This window comes from Canis lupus, chromosome 27, assembly GCF_011100685.1.
Source record: "Canis lupus familiaris isolate Mischka breed German Shepherd chromosome 27, alternate assembly UU_Cfam_GSD_1.0, whole genome shotgun sequence".
Lineage (NCBI taxonomy): Eukaryota > Metazoa > Chordata > Mammalia > Carnivora > Canidae > Canis > Canis lupus.
In genome coordinates this window covers 26189865-26216813 of record NC_049248.1, presented here as the reverse complement: position 1 = coordinate 26216813, position 26949 = coordinate 26189865, and the positions used below count along the sequence as shown (strand labels likewise).

At 38.6% G+C, this 26949-nt stretch overlaps 1 protein-coding gene across 1 annotated transcript in view; it reads right to left on the bottom strand.

Annotated features, from left to right (window-relative positions):
• Window positions 1-26949, bottom strand: part of ARNTL2 (aryl hydrocarbon receptor nuclear translocator like 2) — a 123376-nt gene that overhangs the window by 37632 nt on the left and 58795 nt on the right. The window contains 4 exon segments of the mRNA XM_038577125.1: window positions 16595-16738; window positions 17592-17709; window positions 19428-19520; window positions 20859-20938. Of these exon segments, the coding sequence (XP_038433053.1) occupies window positions 16595-16738; window positions 17592-17709; window positions 19428-19520; window positions 20859-20938 (435 nt within the window).

Below are 26949 nucleotides of genomic sequence, written 5' to 3'. Positions count from 1 at the left end.
ATGAAACGCCAGGACACCTGCACCCCGATGTTTCTAGCAGCAATGTCCACAATAGCCAAACTGTGGAAGGAGCCTCGGTGTCCATCGAAAGATGAATGGATAAAGAAGATGTGGTCTATGTATACAATGGAATATTCCTCAGCCATTAGAAATGACAAATACCCACCATTTGCTTCAACTTGGATGGAACTGGAGGGTATTATGCTGAGTGAAGTAAGTCAATCGGAGAAGGACAAACATTATATGTTCTCATTCACTGTGCTTTTGATTTGCATTTCCCTGATGCTTACTGATGTTGAGCATCTTTTAATATAACTATTGTCCATTTTTAGGTCTTTGGAAAAATGTTTATTCAGATTGTTTTTAAATTGGATTATTTCTTTGTTGCATTGTGTAAGTTATATATTTTGATATTAACCCCATATTGGATAAACCATATGCAAGTATACTCTCATTCACTAGGCTGCCTTTTCATTTTGTTAATGGTTTCCTTCACAAAAATTTTTTTATTTTGTTGTAGTCTAATAGTTTATTTTTGCTTTTGTTTCCCTTGCTTGAGGAGACCTATCTAGAAAAATGTTGCTGAGGCTGATGGCCGAAGGATTACTGCGTATGTTTTCTTCTAGGATTTTTAAAATTTCAGGTCTCATACTTAGGTCTTTAATCCATTTTGAGTTTATGTATGCTGTGAGAAGGTGGTCCAGTTTCCTCAGCACCATTTATTTGAAAGAGTATCTTTTCCCTATTGTACATTCATGCCTCCTTTGTCATAGATTAATTCACTATATAAGTGTGGCTTTATTTCTGAGCTCTCTAGCCTGTTCCATTAATCTGAGTTATCTCTTCCTACTTTTGTGCCAATATCACACTATTTTGATTACTATAGCTTTGTAGTATATCATGAAATTTGATATTATGATACCTCCAGCTTTGTTCTTTCTCAAGATTGTTTTGGCTATTGGGATCTTTTAAGGTTCTATACAAACTAGCATTATTAGTTCTGGTTCTGTGACAATGCTGCTGGTATTTTCACAGGGATTGCACTGAATCTATAAATTGCTTTGGGTGGTATGGACATTTTAACAATATCCATTTGTGTCACCTTCAATTTCTTGTATCAATGTTTTATGGTTTTCAAGGTACAGGTCTTTCATCTCCTTGGTTAAGTTTATTCCTAGGTATTTTAATCTTCTGTGTGCAATTATAAATGAAATTGTTTGCTTAATTCTTCTCTCTGCTATTTTGTTATTAGTGTATAGAAACACAACAAATTTCTGCATATAAATTTTATATCCTGCAACTTTACTAAATTTATCAATTCTAGTAGTCTTTTGGGAAAGTCTTTAGGGTTTTCTACATCCAATATGTCATCTGCAAAAGTGACCATTTTACTTCCTCTTGATCAATTCAAATGCCTTTTATTTCTTTCTTTTTCTTAACTTAATAACTGTGGTTAAGACCCCCAGTATGATATTGAATAAACGTGACAAGAGTGGAACATCCTTGCTTCTGATCTTGGAGGAAAAGCTCTGTTTTTCACCACTGAATCGGGTGCCACCTTTGTGTTTGTTACATACTGACCTTTATTATGTTGAGTTATATACCCTTTAAATTCACTTTGTTGAGAGATTTCCCTATGAATGGACATTGAATTTTGTCAGATGCTTTTTCTGTATCTATTGAGATAATCATGATTTTTACTTTCATTAATCTGATGTATCAAGTTTATTGCTTTGCCAATATTGAACCATCCCTGCATCCCTGGAATAAATCCCACTTGGTGATGCTCAATGATCTTTTTTTTTTTTTTTTTTTTTTTTTTTTTTTTTATGATAGTCACAGAGAGAGAGAGAGAGAGAGAGAGAGGCAGAGACATAGGCAGAGGGAGAAGCAGGCTCCATGCACCGGGAGCCTGGCGTGGGATTCGATCCTGGGTCTCCAGGATCGCGCCCTGGGCCAAAGGCAGGCGCCTAACCGCTGCGCCACCCAGGGATCCCTGATCTTTTTAATGTATTGTTGAATGTGGTTTGCTAATATTTTACTGAAGACTTTTACATCTATATTTATTAGAGATGTTGGCCTCTCTATATTTTGGAATGTCTTTATTTTAGTATGAGAGGAATCCTGTATCAAATGAACTGGGAGGCATTCCTTTCTCTTCTATTTTTTGAAACAGTTTGTGGGATAAAGGTATTAACTCTAAATGTTTGATAGAATTTACCTGTAAATCCATCCTGGACTTTAGTTAGGAATTTTTAAGTGACCGATTCCATTTATTACTAGTAACTATTCTGCTTAGATTTTCTATTTCTTCCTGATTCACTTTTGAAAGAGTGTATGTTTCTAGGAATTTATCTATTTCTTCTAGGCTATCTAATTTGTTGGCATATAATTTTACATAGTACTCTCTTATAATCCTTTGTATTTCTGTGGTGTTGGCAATTCTCTCTCATTTCAGATTTTATTTGGGTCCCTTTTTGATGAGTTTGGCTAAACACTTATGAATTTTGATTATCTTTTCAAAGAACTAGCTGTTGGTTGTCTCTCTTCTGGGATTTTTAGTCTTTACTACATTATCTCTGCTCTGTTTTTCATTATTTTGTCTACTCACCTTGGGCTTTGTTCTTTTTCTCACTGTTTTAGGTGTAAGATTAGACTGAAATTTTTCTTTTCTTTCTTTTCTTTGAGGTCAGCTTGCATTGCTATAAACTTCCCTTGAACTGCTTTCACTGTGTTCCCCAAATTTTGTACCATTAGGTTTCCATTTTCATTTATCTCCATGTATTTTTTAAAAAGATTTATTTAGAGAGCATGTTTGCGTGTGTCCACGTGGTGGGGGAGGGGCAGAGGGAAAAACTCAAGGAGACTCCCCGCTGAGTACAGAGCCCAACACAGGGCTCGATCTCACCACCCTGAGATCATGACCTGAGCCAAAATCAAAAGTCAGAGGCTCAAACAACTGAGCCACCCAGGCACCCCTGTCTCCATGTATTTTATTTCCTCTTTGATTCCTTCATTGATGCATTGTTTAGTAGCATGTTATTTAACCTCCATGTGTTTAAGGATTTTTTTTTCTCATGAATGATTTCTAGTTCTAGTTGGAAAATATGTGTATATAATTTATATCCTCTTAAATTTATTGAGACTTGTTTTGTGGTCTATATGTGATTTATCCTGGAGAATGTTCCACATGCATTTGAAAAGAATGTATACTCTGTTTTTGGATGACATGTTCTGTATGTATCTCTTAAGTTTATCTAGTCTAATGTGTCATTCAAAGGCACTGTTTCCTTATTGATTTTCTTCATGGATAATCTATCCATTGATATAAGTGGGGTGTTAAAGTCCCCTACTATTATTGTATTACTGTCAATTTCTCCCTTTATGTCTGTTAACATTTGCTTTGTGTATTTAGGTACTCCTATGCTGGATGCATAAATATTAATAATTGTTCTATCCTCTTGTTGGATTAATCCTTTTATCATTAAATATTGCCTCTTTTGTCACTCATTATGGTCTTTATGTTAGAGTCCACTTTAAGTATTGCTATCCCATTTTTTTTTTTGCTTTCATTTGCATAGAATTTTTCATCTTTTCACTTTCAGTCTGCATTGGTCTTTAGGTCTGAAGTGAGCCATTTGTAGGCAGATGAGTATTGTTTTTTTTAAATCCATTGAATCACCCTGTGTCCTTGATTGGGACATTTAAATCATTTATTTTTAAAGTACTTATTCATAGGCATGTACTTATTATCATTTTGTTTATTATTTTCTGGTGGTTGCTGTAGTTCTTCTGTTTCTTTCTTCTCTTGCTCCCTTCCCTTACAATTGAGGACTCTTTTTTAGTGTTCTGCTTTAGTTTTCTATTTATTTTTTGTATACCTATTGTAGGTGTTTGGGTTTGTGGTTACCATTAGGCTCATATATAGCATCCTAAGTATATAGCAGTCTATATTAAGTTGATGGTTATTTAATTTGAAACATATTCTGAAAGATTTTTTTTGTTCTCCTCTCCCATATTTTATTTATATGTTGCCATATTTTAAATCTTGTTATTCATAATCTTACTTCTAAGCATGGCCTTTTCTTCAAGAAGTCTCTTCAAATTTCCTCGTAATGCCAGTTTAGTTCTTTATCTCTCTTTCAATTCTTAATTATAACCCTGCCAGGTAGAGTATTCTTTGTTGTAGGTTTTTTCTTTTCAGCACTTTGAATAGATTATGCCACTTCTTTCTGGCTTGCAAAGTTCCTGCTGAAAAATCAGCTGATAGCCTTATGGAGTTTCCCTTGTATGGTACTTATTGCTTCTCTTTTGCTGCTTTCAAATTTTTCTCTTTCTCTTTAATCTTTGACATTTCAATTATGATGTGTCTTGATGCAGACCTTTTTGCTTTCATCTTCTTTGGGGCTCTGTGTGCCTCCTGAGTTGGATATCTGTTTCCTTCCCTGGGATAGAATTGTTCAGTTCTTACATCTTCAAGTAAGTGTTCTGTTCCTTTCTCTCTTTTCCTTCTGGGACTCCTATATTGTGAATATTTGTTTGATGTTGTTGAAGACATCTCTTACTTATCCTCACTTTTTAAAATTCTATTTTCTTATTGCTATTCAACTTGGGTGCTTTCCATTACCCTATCTTCCAGATTGCTTATCCATTCTTTTGCATCTGTTATTGTATTCTGCAAGGTTGATTACTACGCCTTTATATTTTCTATCTCTTTGTTGAAGTTCTCACTGAGTTCTTCTACTTGTCTCTCAAATCTGGTGAAAATCTTTATGATAATTTCTCTAAATCCTTTATCTGGCATATTGCTTATTTCAATTTCATTTAATTCTTTTTCTGAGGTTTTGTCTTGTTCTTTCATTTGGAGCATACTTCTCTGTCTCCCCATTTTACTTAACTTTCTGTGTTTGTTTCTATGAATCAGGCAGAACAGCTATTTCTCCTACATTTGAAGGAATTTGCATGGTGATTCCTGTATAGACTCTGTATCTGAGTACTTTGGCTGGCTGGTTGGAACTGTAGCTGGTGGTCAGTGGGGGTCCTAGGGCACTCCATGTTGGGACTACCCTGGTAGGATGGCCAGAGCTGAAGTGGGTATGAGTTGGTGTGCTCTTAGGACTATCTGCATAGAGAGTGTCCTTGCAGGACAGCTGAAGTAGGCACAAGCTAAAGAGGTCCCTGGGTTCTCTACAAAGAAGATACCCTGGCAGCACAGCTGAAATAGAAGTGGGTGCAAGCAAGTGGGTCCTGAGGCTCTCTACACAGAAGGCACCATGGCAGGATAGCTGAAACTGAAGTGTAGGCATGGGCTGGGGTGGTCCCTGGGTATTCTGCACAGAGGGTGCTCTGGCAGGATAGCTGAAGCTGAAGTGGGTGCACATCCAGGTATAGGAGTATTCAGCATAGAGGTTGCTCTGTTGGGGCAAATGGAGCTGAGATGTATATGGGCCAGGTATTTCTAGGGCACTCTGTACAAGGAGACCCTGGTACGGTGGGCTGGAGATGAAAAAGGCATGAGCTGGGGGGGGGGTTGTCTCAGAGCACTCTGCACTGGGGGTGCCCTAGCAAGCCATCTGGAACTGAAGTGATGTGGATCTGGAGTGTTCCAGGGTGCTTTGCTCTTATGTCACCTTCACAAAGCAGCTGGGGCTGTAGTAACCAGGGATATCCTGTTGTGCACTGTTGTGGGGCTGCTGTGGGCAAGCTGTTTGGGGTTCCTTGACACAGAAGGCCAGCTAGGGCATCCAGACCCAGATCTTACCCATATTATTAAGGGGGAGGGTGAATGTAAACTGTGGTGCTCACCAGCCCCTCCGACCTGGAGAGAGTTCTAGTAGCTCCGTGCCATTGGCAGGGTAGTAGGGCTGGTTGCTGTATATTTTAGTTGCCCCTTTAAACTGTGGCTTTTTCATGTGCCCCAGTGCAGACAGATATGTTCACAGTACCACCCTGCCCCATTACAGTTCTCAGTGTTATGGTTTCCCTTTGTTATTGTGCCATTCTGTATGATTTTTTTTTTTATTGTGCAGAAGCTGTTCAGTCAGCCCTTAGATCTTCAGGAAAAACTGCTCTATAAATAGGTGTAGATTTGGTGTCTGTGGAGGAAGTTGAGTTCAGGGTCTTCATTTTTATTTTTTTTAAAGATTTTATTTATTTATTCATTTATTCATGATAGTCACAGAGAGAGAGAGAGAGGCAGAGACACAGGCAGAGGGAGAAGCAGGCTCCATGCAGGGAGCCTGACGTGGGATTCGATCCTGGGTCTCCAGGATCATGCGCCGGGCCAAAGGCAGGCACTAAACCACTGCGCCACCCAGGGATCCCAGAGTTCAGGGTCTTCCTATGTTGTCTTCTTAGACTGGAACTATCATTCCCTAATTTAGCAATCTTTAAAACACTTTAAAAACCTGATAACTTGGAGAGAGGAGCAAGATGGCGGAAGAGTAGGGTCCCCAAATCACCTGTCTCCACCAAACTACCTAGAAAACCTTCAAATTATCCTGAAAATCTATGAATTCGGCCTGAGATTTAAAGAGAGACCAGCTGGAATGCGACAGTGAGAAGAGTTCGCGCTTCTATCAAGGTAGGAAGACGGGGAAAAAGAAGTAAAGGAACAAAGGCCTCCAAGGGGGAGGGGCCCCGCGAGGAGCCGGGCTGAGGCCGGGGCGAGTGTCCCCAGGACAGGAGAGCCCCGTCCCGGAGACGCAGGAGCTGCACCGACCTTCCCGGGGGAAAGGGGCTCGCGGGGAGTTGGAGCAGGACCCAGGAGGGCGGGGATGCCCTCGGGCTCCCGGGGACAGTAACAGCAACTGCGCGCCCAGGAGAGTGCGCCGAGCTCCCTAAGGGCTGCAGCGCGCACGGCGGGACCCGGCGGGACCCGGAGCAGCTGAAGGGGCTCGGGCGGCGGCTCCGCGGAGGGGGCTGCGCGGCCCCGGGAGCAGCTCGGAGGGGCTCGGGCAGAGGAAGAGGCTCCGTGCGGAGGGGGCTGCGCGGTTCCAGGAGCAGCTCGGAGGGGCTCGGGCGGCAGCTCCGCGGAGGGGGCTGCGCGGCCCGGGAGCGCGAATCCACCAGCGCAGGCCCCGGAGCACAGGGCGCCGGGACACAGCCCAGGATCCCGCCTCCCCCCGGGACAGGCAGAGGCCGGGAGGGCCCAGGACAGCGAGGACGCTCCTGCCCCAGCTGAGCACATCAGCGGCCCCGCCCCGGAGCCTCCAGGCCCTGCAGACGGAGTTCCTGCCGGAGCTGAATCCAGGTTTCCAGAGCTGCCCCGCCACTGGGGCTGTTCCTCCTGCGGCCTCACGGGGTAAACAACCCCCACCGAGCCCTGCACCAGGCAGGGGCACAGCAGCTCCCCCAACTGCTAACACCTGAAAATCAGCACAACAGGCCCCTCCCCCAGAAGACCAGCTGGACGGACAACTTCCAGGAGAAGCCAAGGGACTTAAAGTACACAGAATCAGAAGATACTCCCCGGTGGTTCTTTTTTTGTTTGTTTGTTTTTGTTTTTGTTTTTGTTTTGTTTTGCTTTTTGATTTGTTTCCTTCCCCCACCCCCTTTTTTTCTCCTTTCTTTTTCTTTCTCTTTTTCTTCTTTTTTTTTTTTTTCGTTTTTTTTTTTCTTTTTCTTCCCTTTTTTTTTCTCTTTCTCTTTTCTTTCCTTCTTTCTCTCCTCTCTTTTTCTCTTTTTCCCAATACAACTTGCTTTTGGCTACTCTGCACTGAGCAAAATGACTAGAAGGAAAACCTCACCTCAAAAGAAAGAATCAGAAACAGTCCTCTCTCCCACAGAGTTACAAAATCTGGATTACAATTCAATGTCAGAAAGCCAATTCAGAAGCACTATTATACAGCTACTGGTGGCTCTAGAAAAAAGTATAAAGGACTCAAGAGACTTCATGACTGCAGAATTTAGAGCTAATCAGGCAGAAATTAAAAATCAATTGAATGAGATGCAATCCAAACTAGAAGTCCTAACGACGAGGGTTAACGAGGTGGAAGAACGAGTGAGTGACCTAGAAGACAAGTTGATAGCAAAGAGGGAAACTGAGGAAAAAAGAGACAAACAATTAAAAGACCATGAAGATAGATTAAGGGAAATAAACGACAGCCTGAGGAAGAAAAACCTACGTTTAATTGGGGTTCCCGAGGGCGCCGAAAGGGACAGAGGGCCAGAATATGTATTTGAACAAATTCTAGCTGAAAACTTTCCTAATCTGGGAAGGGAAACAGGCATTCAGATCCAGGAAATAGAGAGATCCCCCCCTAAAATCAATAAAAACCGTTCAACACCTCGACATTTAATTGTGAAGCTTGCAAATTCCAAAGATAAGGAGAAGATCCTTAAAGCAGCAAGAGACAAGAAATCCCTGACTTTTATGGGGAGGAGTATTAGGGTAACAGCAGACCTCTCCACAGAGACCTGGCAGGCCAGAAAGGGCTGGCAGGATATATTCAGGGTCCTAAATGAGAAGAACATGCAACCAAGAATACTTTATCCAGCAAGGCTCTCATTCAAAATGGAAGGAGAGATAAAGAGCTTCCAAGACAGGCAGCAACTAAAAGAATATGTGACCTCCAAACCAGCTCTGCAAGAAATTTTAAGGGGGCCTCTTAAAATTCCCCTTTAAGAAGATGTTCAGTGGAACAGTCCACAAAAACAAAGACTGAATAGATATCATGATGACACTAAACTCATATCTCTCAATAGTAACTCTGAATGTGAACGGGCTTAATGACCCCATCAAAAGGCGCAGGGTTTCAGACTGGATAAAAAAGCAGGACCCATCTATTTGCTGTCTACAAGAGACTCATTTTAGACAGAAGGACACCTACAGCCTGAAAATAAAAGGTTGGAGAACCATTTACCATTCGAATGGTCCTCAAAAGAAAGCAGGGGTAGCCATCCTTATATCAGATAAACTAAAATTTACCCCAAAGACTGTAGTGAGAGATGAAGAGGGACACTATATCATACTTAAAGGATCTATTCAACAAGAGGACTTAACAATCCTCAATATATATGCTCCGAATGTGGGAGCTGCCAAATATATAAATCAATTATTAACCAAAGTAAAGAAATACTTAGATAATAATACACTTATACTTGGTGACTTCAATCTAGCTCTTTCTATACTCGATAGGTCTTCTAAGCACAACATCTCCAAAGAAACGAGAGCTTTAAATGATACACTGGACCAGATGGATTTCACAGATATCTACAGAACTTTACATCCAAACTCAACTGAATACACATTCTTCTCAAGCGCACATGGAACTTTCTCCAGAATAGACCACATATTGGGTCACAAATCGGGTCTGAACCGATACCAAAAGATTGGGATTGTCCCCTGCATATTCTCGGACCATAATGCCTTGAAATTAGAACTAAATCACAACAAGAAGTTTGGAAGGACCTCAAACACATGGAGGTTAAGGACCATCCTGCTAAAAGATAAAAGGGTCAACCAGGAAATTAAGGAAGAATTAAAAAGATTCATGGAAACTAATGAGAATGAAGATACAACCGTTCAAAATCTCTGGGATGTAGCAAAAGCAGTCCTAAGGGGGAAATACATCGCAATACAAGCATCCATTCAAAAACTGGAAAGAACTCAAATACAAAAGCTAACCTTACACATAAAGGAGCTAGAGAAAAAACAGCAAATAGATCCTACACCCAAGAGAAGAAGGGAGATAATAAAGATTCGAGCAGAACTCAACGAAATCGAGACCAGAAGAACTGTGGAACAGATCAACAGAACCAGGAGTTGGTTCTTTGAAAGAATTAATAAGATAGATAAACCATTAGCCAGCCTTATTAAAAAGAAGAGAGAGAAGACTCAAATTAATAAAATCATGAATGAGAAAGGAGAGATCACTACCAACACCAAGGAAATACAAACGATTTTAAAAACATATTATGAACAGCTATACGCCAATAAATTAGGCAATCTAGAAGAAATGGACGCATTCCTGGAAAGCCACAAACTACCAAAACTGGAACAGGAAGAAATAGAAAACCTGAACAGGCCAATAACCAGGGAGGAAATTGAAGCAGTCATCAAAAACCTCCCAAGACACAAGAGTCCAGGGCCAGATGGCTTCCCAGGAGAATTTTATCAAACGTTTAAAGAAGAAATCATACCTATTCTCCTAAAGCTGTTTGGAAAGATAGAAAGAGATGGAGTACTTCCAAATTCGTTCTATGAAGCCAGCATCACCTTAATTCCAAAGCCAGACAAAGACCCCGCCAAAAAGGAGAATTACAGACCAATATCCCTGATGAACATGGATGCAAAAATTCTCAACAAGATACTGGCCAATAGGATCCAACAGTACATTAAGAAAATTATTCACCATGACCAAGTAGGATTTATCCCTGGGACACAAGGCTGGTTCAACACCCGTAAAACAATCAATGTGATTCATCATATCAGCAAGAGAAAAACCAAGAACCATATGATCCTCTCATTGGATGCAGAGAAAGCATTTGACAAAATACAGCATCCATTCCTGATTAAAACTCTTCAGAGTGTAGGGATAGAGGGAACATTCCTCGACATCTTAAAAGCCATCTATGAAAAGCCCACAGCAAATATCATTCTCAATGGGGAAGCACTGGGAGCCTTTCCCCTAAGATCAGGAACAAGACAGGGATGTCCACTCTCACCACTGCTATTCAACATAGTACTGGAAGTCCTAGCCTCAGCAATCAGACAACAAAAAGACATTAAAGGCATTCAAATTGGCAAAGAAGAAGTCAAACTCTCCCTCTTCGCCGATGACATGATACTCTACATAGAAAACCCAAAAGTCTCCACCCCAAGATTGCTAGAACTCATACAGCAATTCGGTAGCGTGGCAGGATACAAAATCAATGCCCAGAAGTCAGTGGCATTTCTATACACTAACAATGAGACTGAAGAAAGAGAAATTAAGGAGTCAATCCCATTTACAATTGCACCCAAAAGCATAAGATACCTAGGAATAAACCTCACCAAAGATGTAAAGGATCTATACCCTCAAAACTATAGAACACTTCTGAAAGAAATTGAGGAAGACACAAAGAGATGGAAAAATATTCCATGCTCATGGATTGGCAGAATTAATATTGTGAAAATGTCAATGTTACCCAGGGCAATATACACGTTTAATGCAATCCCTATCAAAATACCATGGACTTTCTTCAGAGAGTTAGAACAAATTATTTTAAGATTTGTGTGGAATCAGAAAAGACCCCGAATAGCCAGGGGAATTTTAAAAAAGAAAACCATATCTGGGGGCATCACAATGCCAGATTTCAGGTTGTACTACAAAGCTGTGGTCATCAAGACAGTGTGGTACTGGCACAAAAACAGACACATAGATCAGTGGAACAGAATAGAGAATCCAGAAGTGGACCCTGAACTTTATGGGCAACTAATATTCGATAAAGGAGGAAAGACTATCCATTGGAAGAAAGACAGTCTCTTCAATAAATGGTGCTGGGAAAATTGGACATCCACATGCAGAAGAATGAAACTAGACCACTCTCTTTCACCATACACAAAGATAAACTCAAAATGGATGAAAGATCTAAATGTGAGACAAGATTCCATCAAAATCCTAGAGAAGAACACAGGCAACACCCTTTTTGAACTCGGCCATAGTAACTTCTTGCAAGATACATCCACAAAGGCAAAAGAAACAAAAGCAAAAATGAACTATTGGGACTTCATCAAGATAAGAAGCTTTTGCACAGCAAAGGATACAGTCAACAAAACTCAAAGACAACCTACAGAATGGGAGAAGATATTTGCAAATGACATATCAGATAAAGGGCTAGTTTCCAAGATCTATAAAGAACTTCTTAAACTCAACACCAAAGAAACAAACAATCCAATCATGAAATGGGCAAAAGACATGAACAGAAATCTCACAGAGGAAGACATAGACATGGCCAACATGCATATGAGAAAATGCTCTGCATCACTTGCCATCAGGGAAATACAAATCAAAACTACAATGAGATACCACCTCACACCAGTGAGAATGGGGAAAATTAACAAGGCAGGAAACAACAAATGTTGGAGAGGATGCGGAGAAAAGGGAACCCTCTTACACTGTTGGTGGGAATGTGAACTGGTGCAGCCACTCTGGAAAACTGTGTGGAGGTTCCTCAAACAGTTAAAAATATACCTGCCCTACGACCCAGCAATTGCACTGTTGGGGATTTACCCCAAAGATACAAATGCAATGAAACGCCGGGACACCTGCACCCCGATGTTTCTAGCAGCAATGGCCACTATAGCCAAACTGTGGAAGGAGCCTCGGTGTCCAACGAAAGATGAATGGATAAAGAAGATGTGGTTTATGTATACAATGGAATATTCCTCAGCTATTAGAAATGACAAATACCCACCATTTGCTTCAATGTGGATGGAACTGGAGGGTATTATGCTGAGTGAAGTAAGTCAGTCGGAGAAGGACAAACATTATATGTTCTCATTCATTTGGGGAATATAAATAATAGTGAAAGGGAAAATAAGGGAAGGGAGAAGAAATGTGTGGGAAATATCAGAAAGGGAGACAGAACGTAAAGACTGCTAACTCTGGGAAACGAACTAGGGGTGGTAGAAGGGGAGGAGGGCGGGGGGTGGGAGTGAATGGGTGACGGGCACTGGGTGTTATTCTGTATGTTAGTAAATTGAACACCAATAAAAAAAAAAAAAAAAAAAAAACCTGATAACTTTAGACTTAATTTATAACTTATATAAAACACCACAGAGGTTTCAGCCATGTTAAGGTAGTTGCATTGGCTGCCATTGTTTTTCTTTCACATGGACTGCTGTATAGATTAGGTTGGGTCTTATGGTTGGATCTACTCAATATGGTATTAGTTCACCTCTAGTCAAATCCTAAGGGTAAAATGTACAAGAGTCTAGGGTCTACATGGAGTATGACTCCTTGGACCATTCACACAGAAGGAATATTCTTGCCCTTGGAAATTAGTGCCACATTATATGGCCATATCAAATATAAGATTAATATGAGATTAATATGACTGACTTGGGAAGAAAAGCAGAGGAAACAGGCACTCTAAGGTAATGACACCACCATCTGCTTGCACACCCTAACAGTTTAGGTGTAATAGTTTTCTAATATTATTATTTATAGCAGCTCCTAACATTTATCTAGTGTTACTATGCTAGGAACCATATACACATCACATGTATTATTAATTCATTTAATCCTAATAACCACCCTAGAGGGAGGTTCTATTATTTTCTTTTTATGGTTGAAAAGAGTGAGACCCAGAAGGATTTAGTAATTTATCTTAAGTCACACAGTTACTCACAAGTTAGGATTCAAACCTGAACAGTTTGGCTCCAGAATCAATGCATTTACTACTTCACAAAGCCATACAAGGCTGTGAATAATTTCATTTTACAGACAGAGAAACTGAAGCTTGGAGGAATTAAGAAACCTGTTCACAATCACAGAGCTAGCAAGTGATAGAACCAAAATTTGATCCCAGTCAGCTGGATTCCACAGCGTCTTCATCACCAGGTCAGCTGTGACTTCAACCCCAGGAGGCCTTACAAGTTACTTTAGACAACTCTAGCCCACTCAGAGCCGAGGGCAAGAGGGCAGCAATTGATGGTTTACAAACAGATCCTCTCTTATGACTGCTGATTCATTCTGCTTATGTTTTTCTTTTTTAAAAAATTTAAACTCAATTAATATATAATAGTTTCAGAGGTACAGTTCAGTGATTCATCAGTCTTATATAATACTCAGTGCTCATTACATCATGTTCCCTCCTTAATGTTCATTCCACTTATGTTTCTTTACAGTATATCAGTAGAGTAGGGGGTTTAGGTTCAAGTGCGAGTTTTACCAATTTCCTTTTCTGCAAGTTACTGAATCTCTAAGTCTCTCTTCCATGATTCTAAATCAGTGGTAATAATAGCATTTTCATGGGGATTAGAATGCTTAGTACAGTCTCTGATCTGGCACAGGTACATGCTTAATAAGTGAGTATTGAGTGATTATCATCTTAGGTGGTTGCCAAAAAAGATTTGACTAAAACTCGTAAATAAAGTGAATCTTGCAGCTCAGTATAAATATTCTTTTAAAGGATGTAAGAATAGAACACTTCTGAAAGAAATTGAGGAAGACACAAAGAGATGGAAAAATATTCCATGCTCATGGATTGGCAGAATTAATATTGTGAAAATGTCAATGTTACCCAGGGCAATGTACACGTTTAATGCAATCCCTATCAAAATACCATGGACTTTCTTCAGAGAGTTAGAACAAATTATTTTAAGATTTGTGTGGAATCAGAAAAGACCCCGAATAGCCAGGGGAATTTTAAAAAAGAAAACCATATCTGGGGGCATCACAATGCCAGATTTCAGGTTGTACTACAAAGCTGTGGTCATCAAGACAGTGTGGTACTGGCACAAAAACAGACACATAGATCAGTGGAACAGAATAGAGAACCCAGAAGTGGACCCTGAACTTTATGGTCAACTAATATTCGATAAAGGAGGAAAGACTATCCATTGGAAGAAAGACAGTCTCTTCAATAAATGGTGCTGGGAAAATTGGACATCCACATGCAGAAGAATGAAACTAGACCACTCTCTTGCACCATACACAAAGATAAACTCAAAATGGATGAAAGATCTAAATGTGAGACAAGATTCCATCAAAATCCTAGAGAAGAACACAGGCAACACCCTTTTTGAACTCGGCCACAGTAACTTCTTGCAAGATACATCCACGAAGGCAAAAGAAACAAAAGCAAAAATGAACTATTGGGACTTCATCAAGAGAAGAAGCTTTTGCACAGCAAAGGATACAGTCAACAAGACTAAAAGACAACCTACAGAATGGGAGAAGATATTTGCAAATGACATATCAGATAAAGGGCTAGTTTCCAAGATCTATAAAGAACTTATTAAACTCAACACCAAAGAAACAAACAATCCAATCATGAAATGGGCAAAAGACATGAAGAGAAATCTCACCGAGGAAGACATAGACATGGCCAACATGCATTTGAGAAAATGCTCTGCATCACTTGCCATCAGGGAAATACAAATCAAAACCACAATGAGATACCACCTCACACCGGTGAGAATGGGGCAAATTAACAAGGCAGGAAACAACAAATGTTGGAGAGGATGCGGAGAAAAGGGAACCCTCTTGCACTGTTGGTGGGAATGTGAACTGGTGCAGCCACTCTGGAAAACTGCGTGGAGGTTCCTCAAAGAGTTAAAAATAGACCTGCCCTACGACCCAGCAATTGCACTGTTGGGGATTTACCTCAAAGATACAGATGCAGTGAAACGTCGGGACACCTGCACCCCGATGTTTATAGCAGCAATGGCCAAGATAGCCAAACTGTGGAAGGAGCCTCGGTGTCCAACGAAAGATGAATGGATAAAGAAGATGTGGTTTATGTATACAATGGAATATTCCTCAGCTATTAGAAATGACAAATACCCACCATTTGCTTCAATGTGGATGGAACTGGAGGGTATTATGCTGAGTGAAGTAAGTCAGTCGGAGAAGGACAAACATTATATGTTCTCATTCATTTGGGGAATATAAATAATAGTGAAAGGGAATATAAGGGAAGGGGGAAGAAATGTGTGGGAAATATCAGAAAGAGAGACAGAACGTAAAGACTGCTAACGCTAGGAAACGAACTAGGGGTGGTGGAAGGGGAGGAGGGCGGGGGGTGGGAGTGAATGGGTGACGGGCACTGGGGGTTATTCTGTATGTTAGTAAATTGAACACCAATAAAAAATTAAAAAAAAATAAAGGATGTAAGAGTAGGGCACCTGGGTGGATCAGTTGATTGAGCATCTGCCTTTAACTCAGGTCGTGATCCCAGGGTCCTGAGATTGAGCCCTGTATCAGGCTCCCTGCTTTTCCTTCTACCTGCCACTCCCCTTGCTTGTGCACTTTCTGTCAAATAAATAGAATCTTTTTTAAAAAAGGATGTGAAAGCAAATCTCCCATTAAGATTTGCATAGGAAATCCTATATGTAATAGGTTAATGTGTTCTTAGGCAAAAAAGTGTGAGACATTTTGAAGTCCCCAGAACTTCTCAGTCAAGTAAAATAGATGAGGATTAAATCAATTCAAAATGTAAATCAGACAAATCTAATAAAAGAATCACAAGAAAACAGAACTAGAAATATTTACCAAAGAACCAAAAGAACTGAAACTACACTTGGAACATCTTAGTAAACTTTCACCAAAATTGATCAAATAGACCTAACTTTCATATTTTAAAAGTAATAATGGGATGTCACAACAAAAAATTATTTCAATCTCGTCATACTCTTTTTCCCATTTCAACAGCACCATTAAAATCTTGGGCAATAAAATAAGTATGTAATTACCTGATAAATTTGAAAGCTATTATAAGTCAATCTAAATAAGTCTGGTTAAAAAAACAATCTTATTTCCATAAGTGCTTTTGGCCTCAATTATTTGCCTTAACCATACACTTCATTATTTCTGCATAGAAAGGTCTTAGGACATTAATTTCATTTCTATGCCTTAAATCACTTGACATTTTAAAGTGATGATACCTTTCTTCTTTGAGGTGGATAAACATTCATGTTCTTCTTTGACAGAGATTTTACAACTTTTCATCCGACAAAAAAAGGATCGCCTTGAGCCAGAATACACGTGAGTCCTTCCACTGTGAAAGTTACCATGAACTTGCAAACCAGCTTTTATAGCAGGAGGAGGCAAGAGAACAGGTAGAAAAAAATATTTTCATATAGATAAGAAATGTCAGGAGAGACACATTTTAAAATGATTACCTTTTTAAAAAAATAAATTGAAAAAGAAAAATGGTTATTTAAAACAATGACATTGTTGTGCAGTAAACCACAAAATGAAATATATCAAAGAGAGTATTTGCCAATCATATTTGTATAATTTGTAAATACTTGCAATTTATTTTCATTTTTTTCCCCTATGGGTGGAAACAGAGGTAATCTACGTGAAATGAAATTAAAAATTTTTTAGATGAAAAAAACTCACAGTGGTAATCAGTGGTGTAAAGCATAGTTACTTTATATTATAAATAATTGTTTGGCACCAAGCATTTCCAAAGACATATTTTCAGAGAAGATAAAGAATATTTACACTGCCAAAGCCCAATTATACAAGGTCTTTCATATTGAGTAGACCTAACTCATATAAGAAAGAGAATTCTCTCTCAGCATACAGCTAAATAATGGAAACCCCAGCAATCTTTCAGTCCCAAAATGATACTTTCTTATGAAGGTTTTATTAGCATATAAAAAATGGCAAATATGAAGCAATTGCATTCTCCCCAAACCATCTTCATATATTTGTTTTTTTATGTGTGTCCGAATACAGGAATTCTCTACATGGTTATAGTTTTTCAAACTCTGAGGTTAACGATTATAAAGTTTATTAAATCTCCTCTTGATAAAACCATATTCAGGTAATTTTTCAAAATATTGTATAGCTGTGCTTTTATGTAATATATAATTATATAATTATAATATTATATTACATATATTATATAGGCATGCTGAAATGAGCACTTACTTTTGGCATCGATCAGCTTCTCTCTTGGTGAAATATCAGAAGAAGAAAGTTGCTCCTTTACTTTGGCAACATCCTTTGGATGTAAGAAGTCAAATAAACTTCGTCCAGTCAAGCTAGCCTATTTATAAGGTAGATGTTCATTTAAATTCAGTACCATAATTTTTCTACATTTCTTCATATAAACATATGGTAAATACTGTTAAAAGTGTTTTCTTAAGCTCAAAGATACATCTACCACACTGTGTGACATTAACTTAGTGTTAAAAGCTCAGTGATACTTGTAGATAGAAATGCATGCACACAAAACATATCTGGAGACACACAATGAACCCTTGTTAACATCCCCCAATTCACTTGTTACTTCTAAATCACACTATGATTAAATTTTCTTATTCTTGATAAAAGTAAAGAGATTGTATTTATAATATGGAAGTCAGAGTATCTGTGATTTTTATGGTGTGACTCAAAAAAAGCAAAATCCACCCGGGAATACTTCCCACTTCCCATTCCACTTATGCCAATATGTACAGCATTCCCATGTCTATGCCTTTACTTGCATGGTTTCATCACCTACAATTCATTACCCTTTCTCTACAAACTTATAATTCCCTAGCCACTCCAGTAAATTGCCTTTTACTCCTCTACTCAAAATGCCTTCCTCTCCTTCTCTGCTCATCTTAAAGTCTAAGCAGACACTCCCTGACCTACAGTGATCATCTCTGTTGTGAAATCCTGTATTACCTAAGTAGACATTCTTATAGAGGACAGAACAAATGGACAAATAGCCTGGATTGCTTGGTGGTTAGATATTTCATATTTTTAAAAATAAGTTTCTACCCATAACTATGCTTCAAAGCAAATCAGGCTTCTGAATCTGAAAAGCTAAGGACCAGACCCTATATGTAGGGATTCCAAAGTCCTCCTGAGTAGTCAATATGTCTCTCGAATGATCTGAAATGCTAGGTCAGTGCCCAGTGGGACTGGATTCACTAATTTGGAACTTAAGTGCTATCCGGAATCGGAAGTTATCTCTGTGTGATATTCTCTCTCCTGTTCAGAAATAGAACAATAAAGTCTTACTCTGCCTTTGTGTCTCCTCTGTAGCTACAATCAGTTGCATGATTCATTTGGTTCTTACTCCTTTTGTATGGAGGCTCGTAATACCTCTTCTGTTATTTAACTCATTATCTGTGAATCTTATGTCTCCCACATTTTCATGTTTGGGGAGAATATAGGTGAAATTAATGGGAACTATTAGTATTAGTTGGATTAGTATTAGTTACTACTAATAAAATAAAAAGCTAAAATAATAACAATAATAATAAAATAAAAGCTATGGCTTTTGAGTAACTAGTGCAAATCAAATAGTGTTCAGGAAGAGATTATAAAGCTAGTTAAATAAAGGATTAATTTTAGAGTTTGTTGCCAGAGCTTAGATCAAAAGTTATGCAATGCATATAGTCCAATAATAAATAATAATGCTAAAAAATAATAACGCTGTCTTTGGAGGAAACAGACAACTAACATTTTTCAGACAATCTCAAATATGACAGCTGTTTTGTCTTTACATCTTAAGACAGGTGTAATCACCATTTCCCCTTTTTACATAAGAGAAAGCTACAGCTCAGGAAAATTAAATAACTTGCTGGAGATCAGATAGTGAACACCCTCATCAGTAATCAAAACCCATCCTCTTTCCATACATCTTTCCATCTCTTTGGGTAGGTGGGGGAGTTCTAACCTAGCAGGGGGAAGATAGGGTTCAGGAAGAGAACTCAGAAGTACATGTTCAAAAAGATTAAATGTCGTGTGGAAAATATCCTCAGTTTTGGATACCTGATCATAATTAAGTATTTTGGAGACTGATTTAGAAACGAAGAGAATTTTTCCTCTTTCACATCCAACCACAAATAGGAAGCCTTCTGCAGTCTAGGATTTAAAAATATAAAAGTGAATACATTTAAATGTCTTTCTTACACATATTCAGATACTGTGAAAATTACTGTGGCAAGAGTGGTCATAGAGCTAGTAAAATTAGGAAATTTTCCTATATGAAGAACGTCAAATCTCAGTCTAAACTAGTATTTGACATGGGAAGTTTAGCCATGGAATATTTGGTTGAGATATTTTGCAATACAAAAATGACCTATGCCAAATTTTATACAATATATAGAAACTAGAAAGATATCAAGCACATCAATAACAATTACCCGAGGATGTGCTGAGATGAAGGGACCATGCAGACTAGGGACAAAGAAAAGAGAAGACATCCTATAATATACTTTTTGAATAATGAATCACTCATTTAAAACTAAACTTAAAAGATTCTAACATTTAGTTACTCCCACTGAAATCTTTCCAGTATATCCCTTCTGAAGCAGCCTATATGGAAATGGATACATATGGACATGGGATGAGTCTAGCACTCCACTGGACATTTCCTTGATTAACTTCTAACTGGAAACAAACATGAAGTGAATTAGGAAGACATATTCTTAAGGGCAGAACTGGTATTACATTATGACTGAAAAAAAAAAAAACTTAAAGATTGGTGAGAAAGCTTCCAAAGTGTACTGTACATTTTGCTAACTTTAAAAATCTTGATCTTCAAAAAATTCCTCTACATTCCTATCAGGAATATTATATCTAAATTCAGCTGTTGAAATCAAAGAAGAGGTTTTTAAAAAATTAAAAGAAAAATGGACAAGTACATACGTATATGAAGAATCTTTCTGTTTAATTATGCTACAGTTTAAAGCCCACAAGTCATAACAAGATCAAGACTTTTATCACCTCCTGGGGGCAGGATAAGCCAATGACATCAAATAAACCTTTAGACGAGTGAATCTGAAAACCCATGCATATGAAATGAAAACAGAAATGTCAAAGCATCAATTAATAGCTCAGTAAGCAGTAACTGGCTAATGTGCAGAGAACAGGATCCTAAAGGAATAAGATACAAAGTCGATGGCCTTGAAGGAGATGGTGATGGAGGGGAACAGATCCCATGCGTAGGAGGTGATGCAGTACGCAGTGTTGGTTTAGGATTAAAGACAAGCTTTGCTCCATACTTTGGAAAGTGCCTATCCTCTGTCTCCACTCTAATCAACTAAGACATGGTTACCTGTGCAACTTATTTTTGTATTAAGGGTAATATCGTGTAGTATGTGTGTTTACAGCAGGAAGCAAACTGAAGAAAATTCGCCTCCCATTCAGGTAAAATTGAAAGGACAAATATAGCTTAGACAAAAAGAACTCTTTACTTACCTTAAGGATTAAGTGTCTCAGTTCATTATCCTGAATAAATGAAGGTCTATAATTATCTCCTGCATAAGAACTTGTCATACCTAAAAATAAGTCCAGAAGTTATGGAAAATATAGTAGAGTTGGAGACATAGTAAGCGCCCAAGGAAAACGAGCACTGCTGCTGCTGCATTGGAGATGGTATTTTAGCACAATTCTACGACTTTATTGTAATCATTCTTTCATTGTTCCTAGATTAACATGTCCTGCTTTTATACTGTCTGTTCTTGGAACCACTTATTCCCTTATACTTAAATGTGTAGACAGTAGGAGCTATATTTAAAAAGAGAAATATATTTTCTATAACACTAGAATAATATTCAACAATATTCAAGAATCTAGTTAACTCTACAATTCGTTAGCTTCTTGAAACTGATCAAGGGCACCTGCATGGCTCAGTTGGTTAAGCACCTGACTCTTGATCTCAGGTCAGGTCCTGATCTCAGGGTTGTGAATTCAAGCCCCATGTTGGGCTCCATGCTGGGAATGAAGCCTACTTTATTTATTTATTTTATTTTTTATTTTTAAAGATTCTATTTATTTAGTCATGAGAGACCTAGAGACCTAGAAGCAGGCTCTGCATAGGGTAGGGATGCAGGACTCAATCCCAGGACCTCAGGATCATGACCTGAGCTCAACCACTGAGCCACCCAGGCATCCCTGGGAGCCTACTTCAAAAAAAAAAAAAAAATCATGTGAATTATGCTAAATAGGAAGACTGTAGAACTTTAAACCACTTCTACAGATTCATAAGATTTTCCATATGGAGACTTCTGATAATATATAAAAATGTATAAAATATAAATGAAATCATTTTAAGCCCTTAGCACAGAGCTTATTGTATTCTAATAAAAGTCTCTAACTGAACAGTTGGCAACATGAGGAACCAGCAGGTCACAATCTAGTTAAAAGTTTGGGTGAGAGAAGTAAGAGAGGCACCAAATCACATTTGCCTTGAAGGCATACACTGACCTCGACAGGAGAAAGCCCTTCGTGGCCACAAGGGGGCGCAAGGGACAGTCCACGAAGCCCAGGTGCCCTCCCCGCGGATGCCCTACCCTCAGATACCCTCCAGGCAAAGCTGATTCACAGGTAAATAATTTTCCCTGAATTATACTTCTCAAGTTCCCTAACCTCAAGCCTGTCTTCCGGAGGCCCGCAAGAAAAGTTGCTTTTGCAAGAGAAACATAGATTAATACTCTAGGAGGTTTTTGTTGTTCTCTCTACCCTGGGACATTTTAATCACAAATTAGCCCTTGGATGGATTTGCAGCCCAAACTCACAAAATACCTACGTAGTGGTGGGAAAACCCCCAGAAAAGCAGAAACCCTCATGGTCTTACTTGATAAAGTCTTCTCAGACTGATAGCACCCTATGAGCCTGGCATAAACAAATGAAATTCTCTTTCAGAATCTACCTTCTAGGTAGGCCTCCAAGAATTCCCCTCAAGTGATTTCTTGGTATTCTAATTACTACACTGCAACCTTGTGGAGGGAGTTGAGAAAGAGCCCAAAGATACAGACTCAGTTCCAGGCCAGGGTAGAGCAATAAGTCAAGTTGAGCAAGACAGTGATATCTGCTTGTCTGGCCTGAAGCAAGGCTGATAGAAGCATGCTGGGGAACTCCTGTCAGGGTGAACCAGCCAGAATGGGTGAGCCCCAACAGTGAGCAAGGACATGCTAAGGAGAAAATGATGAGGGGGGTGGGTAGGGGCAGAGCTGAGCCAAGGTGAGGTGTGTTAATAAAACACTCACTGTGATAGTCTGTACCTGTGCCAATGAGGGATAACAAATTGGATTATCAGATTTCTGATGGCAAAAACAAACAAGGAAATGTGATCACTTACCTTTATCACAGTTTTCATTAGGTTAAAATGATGAAAATCACAGTAACACTTCCCCCTCCTACCCCCATCTGCACTGTGAGTAAATACCGTGCTTGTCCTTTATAGGTGTTTTTCTTTACTCTTAACAACAATCCTATGAGGTAAATGTGTTATCCCTATTTTATAGATGTGGAAGTTGAGGATTAGAATGTTAAGTAATTACTTGAGTAAGTCACAGAGCTAGTAAGTCAGGGAGCCAGGCTTTGAACCCAGGAGGTCTCCTCTGGGACCTACATGCATGCACCACTGTACCCCAATGCTGAGCCCCAGTATTATAACTGCATACACGGAATACCCACAGTTTCTCTGGAGGACATGGTCTGCAGACAAGTGTCATCAGCAAACTGTGGCAGGTGAGTACAGAAATTAAGAACAAGGACAGCCCGTGTGGCTCAGCGGTTTAGCGCTGCCTTTGATCCAGGGTGTGACCCCGGAGTCCCGGGATTGAGTCCCACGTCGGGTTTCCTGCATGGAGCCTGCTTCTCCCTCTGCCAATGCCTCTGCCCCCACCCCTTCTCTCTCTCTCTGTTTCTCATGATTAAATAAATAAAATCTTAAAAGGTATAAAACATGCATGTTTTTACTTTTATGTAAATGTGACACTGTGGTGGCACCCCAACCCATGATCATTTTTCCAGTAACTATTTTATAATGCAAAAATTCACTTCACCATCCTTCTATCATTATGTAAGAACCAAAATAACATGATCCATGTGCAGCCCTCTGGTTGATCTGGTGTCCAGGCTTTTGTGGAGCAAGTTGGGTGGTATACTCCGGTAAGTGCACTGGAAAGCAGACAGACCCAGTTGCCTTAAGTCCTCTCACTTGTGGGCAGCACCGACCAAAGGGTATGTTCAGGACCTGTGATGAGTCCTTGACCCCCTCAGAAGGGCCAATGGCAAAGACCTGAGCTCTGGTCCAAGGAATCTGCTCTGGATTTAGATAGTAAGTCGTCCTACTGAACTTCTCTTGTTGTTCCTCTCTCTCTTGCTTCCACTGTAGCACTTATTACCCTGGATTTTAATGATCTCTTCCTGGGTCTGTTAACCCCAAGAGCACAGAGATCTCGTTCCTTCCTTTTCAAGTTCCCAGCACAGACAGGAACCTACTTGATGCTCAGTGCCTGTTTGCTGAATTAGTTGATGGATTCATGACTTTTCCCTTAGGTCCTCCTCCCTCGGCACTGTGAATGTGAAAACTGTTGGGTAACTTTAGAGTTGCAATCAAATTACCTCAGTTGGGCCTGCAAATGTTCATGGCTAAAAGGTTCAAGAGAATTATTGCAAACAGCTTATGCAAGATCCAGTTGTGGGTAAAAGAGAATTTTGTTTCACAACGGATCGTTAGGAAAACGAGACCTCGAGTCACACTCCCAAAAGGAAGCCTGCTGAGTAGATCCCACACTTATGCTGTTCTGCATGGCACTGAAGGGATCAAGACTGTACTTTCTTTTCCCCACTGCCTACTCTCCAGATCTGCACACAGTCAGCTAGCTGGTTGGAGTACAGGAGTCACTGTCTACCACCTGTAGAAATCCAAGGAAGGTGATTTAAAGATTCTATTTTTTGTTAAATGGACTTCTTAAGCAGAAAAGGCCATAACTAGAAGAAAATTATGAAAGAAAAATATTTCAGTGGTAAAAACAAACATACAGTAAAGGTAGCAGATCAACCACTTACAAAGCTAGTATGACAGTTAAAAGACAAAAGTAGTAAAATAATATCTGCAAGAATTAGTCAAGGGATACACAGAAAGATGTAAAATGTGACATCATATATATAAAATGTGGAGAAGAGTACAAATGTAGTGTTTTTAAAATGTGTTCAAAGTTAAAAACCATCAACTTAATATAGGCTACTATACACTTAGGATATTATATATGAAACTCATGGTAATTACAACCAAGAACCTACAATACATACACAAAGAGAGAAAGAAATCCAAGCATAACCCTAAGGAAAGTCCTCAAATCACAAGGGAAGGGACTGAAAGATGAAAGGAATGGAAAAGAACTACAAAAACAACCAGAAAACAATTTTTAAATGCCCATATATCTATCACAAATAACTTTAAATGCAAATAAATGTAATGTTCCAATAAAAAAGTATAAGGTGACTCAATGTATAACAAAACAAGACCCAACTACATGCTGCCTACCAGCGATTCACTTCTGAGCTAAGGACACAGGCTGAAGGAATGAAAAAAGATACTCCAAGTGAAAGCAAAGCAAAAGATGGAGTAGCAACACTTATATCAACAAAATAGACTTTAAAACACTGTCACGAGAGAGAGAGGCCATTAATTCAACAAGAGGATATCAAAATTATAAATAGGCATCTAACATAGGAACAGCTAAATGTGTAAGGCAAGCATTAACAGACAAAGGGAGAAATTAACAGTAATGCAATAATAGTAGGGGACTTTAACACCCTACTTGTATCAATGGATTGATAACTCAGAAGAAAATAAGGAAATAGTGGCTTTGACAGATTGTAACAGATGGGCTTAACAGAGATATACATACACAAAACATCCCACCCAAAACCAACAGAATATAAGTTCTTTTCAAGTACACATGAAACACACCCCAGGATAGATCACATGTTAGGCCATAAAACAAGTATCAATAAGTTGAAGAAGACTGAAATTTAAAAAAGATTGAAATCAAACATCTATGACACTATGAAATGAAATCAATTACAAAAGAACCCCCCCCCCAAAACTAGAAAAACACAAATAAATGTGTGGAGGCCAAATTAAAAAATGCTACTAAACAATCAGTGGGTGAACAAAGAAGTCATAGAGGAAAGGAAAAAATACATGAAGACAAGTGAAAATGGAAACAAAGGTTCAAAATCTCTTGGATGCAGCAAAAGCAATTCTAAGAGGGAAGTTTATAGTGATACAGACCCACCTTAAGAAAGAAGAAAAACCTCAAACAATCTAACTTTAGACTTAAAGGAACTAGAAAAAGACCAAACAAAACCCAAAGTCAGTAAAAGGAAAAAAATAATAAAGATCAGAGTGGAAATAAATGAAATAGAAACTTAAAAAAATAAACAAAATTGTTTAAACTTTAGCTAGATTCCTCAAGAAAAAGAATCAAATCAGAAATGCAAGAGAAGTTACAACCAACACTACAAAAATACAAGAGATTTAAAAAGACTATAAAAAATATGCAAAAAAATTAGACAACTAGAAGAAATGGATAAATTTCTAGAAACTACAATCTCCCAAAACTGAATCAGGAAGAAAGAATCTTAATAAACTGATTACCTGTAATTAAATTGAATCAGTAATAAAAAAAACAAACAAAAGTCCAGGGTCAGATGGCTTCACAGCTGAATTCTACCAAGCATTTAAAGAGTTAATACCTACCCTTATCAAATCATTCCAAAATATAGAAGAGAAAGGAAAACTTCCAAATTCATTCTTTGAGGCCAATTACCCTGATACCAAAAACAAAGATACCACAAAACAAGAAAATTACAGACCGATATACCAGCACACCAATATCCTCAACAAAATATTTCCAAACCAAATTTAACAATATATTAAAAGGATCATTTTCCATGATCAAGTGCGATTTGTTCCAGAGATGCAAGGATGGTTCAGTATCTGCAAATCAATCAACATAATACACATCATAAGATGAAAGATAACAATTATATGATCACTTTAACAGACGCATTTTAAATTTATCAAAAAACATTTGATAAATTCAACATTCAGAAAAACTCAACAAAACATAATAAATGCTATAAATGACAAACCCAGAGCTACCTTAATCCTTAGTGGAAAAAGCTGAGAGTTTTTCCTCTAAGGCCAGGAAAAAGACAAGGATGCCCATTCTCACCACTTTTATTCAACATAGTACCGGAAGTCCTAGCCACAGCAATCAGGTAAGAAAAAGAAGTAAGAGGCATCCAAATTGGTAAGGAAGGAGAATTGTAACTCTATGTGGAAAAGATACTACATATAGAAAATCCTAAAGACTCCCTAAAATACTATTAGAAGTAATAAATGGATTCAGTAAACTTGCAGAATACAAAATCAACATACAGAAATCCATTGCATTTCTCTACACTATTAACAAACTAGCTGAAAGAAAATTAAGAGAACAATCATATTTACCATTGCATCAAAAAGAATAAAATCCCTAGGAATAAA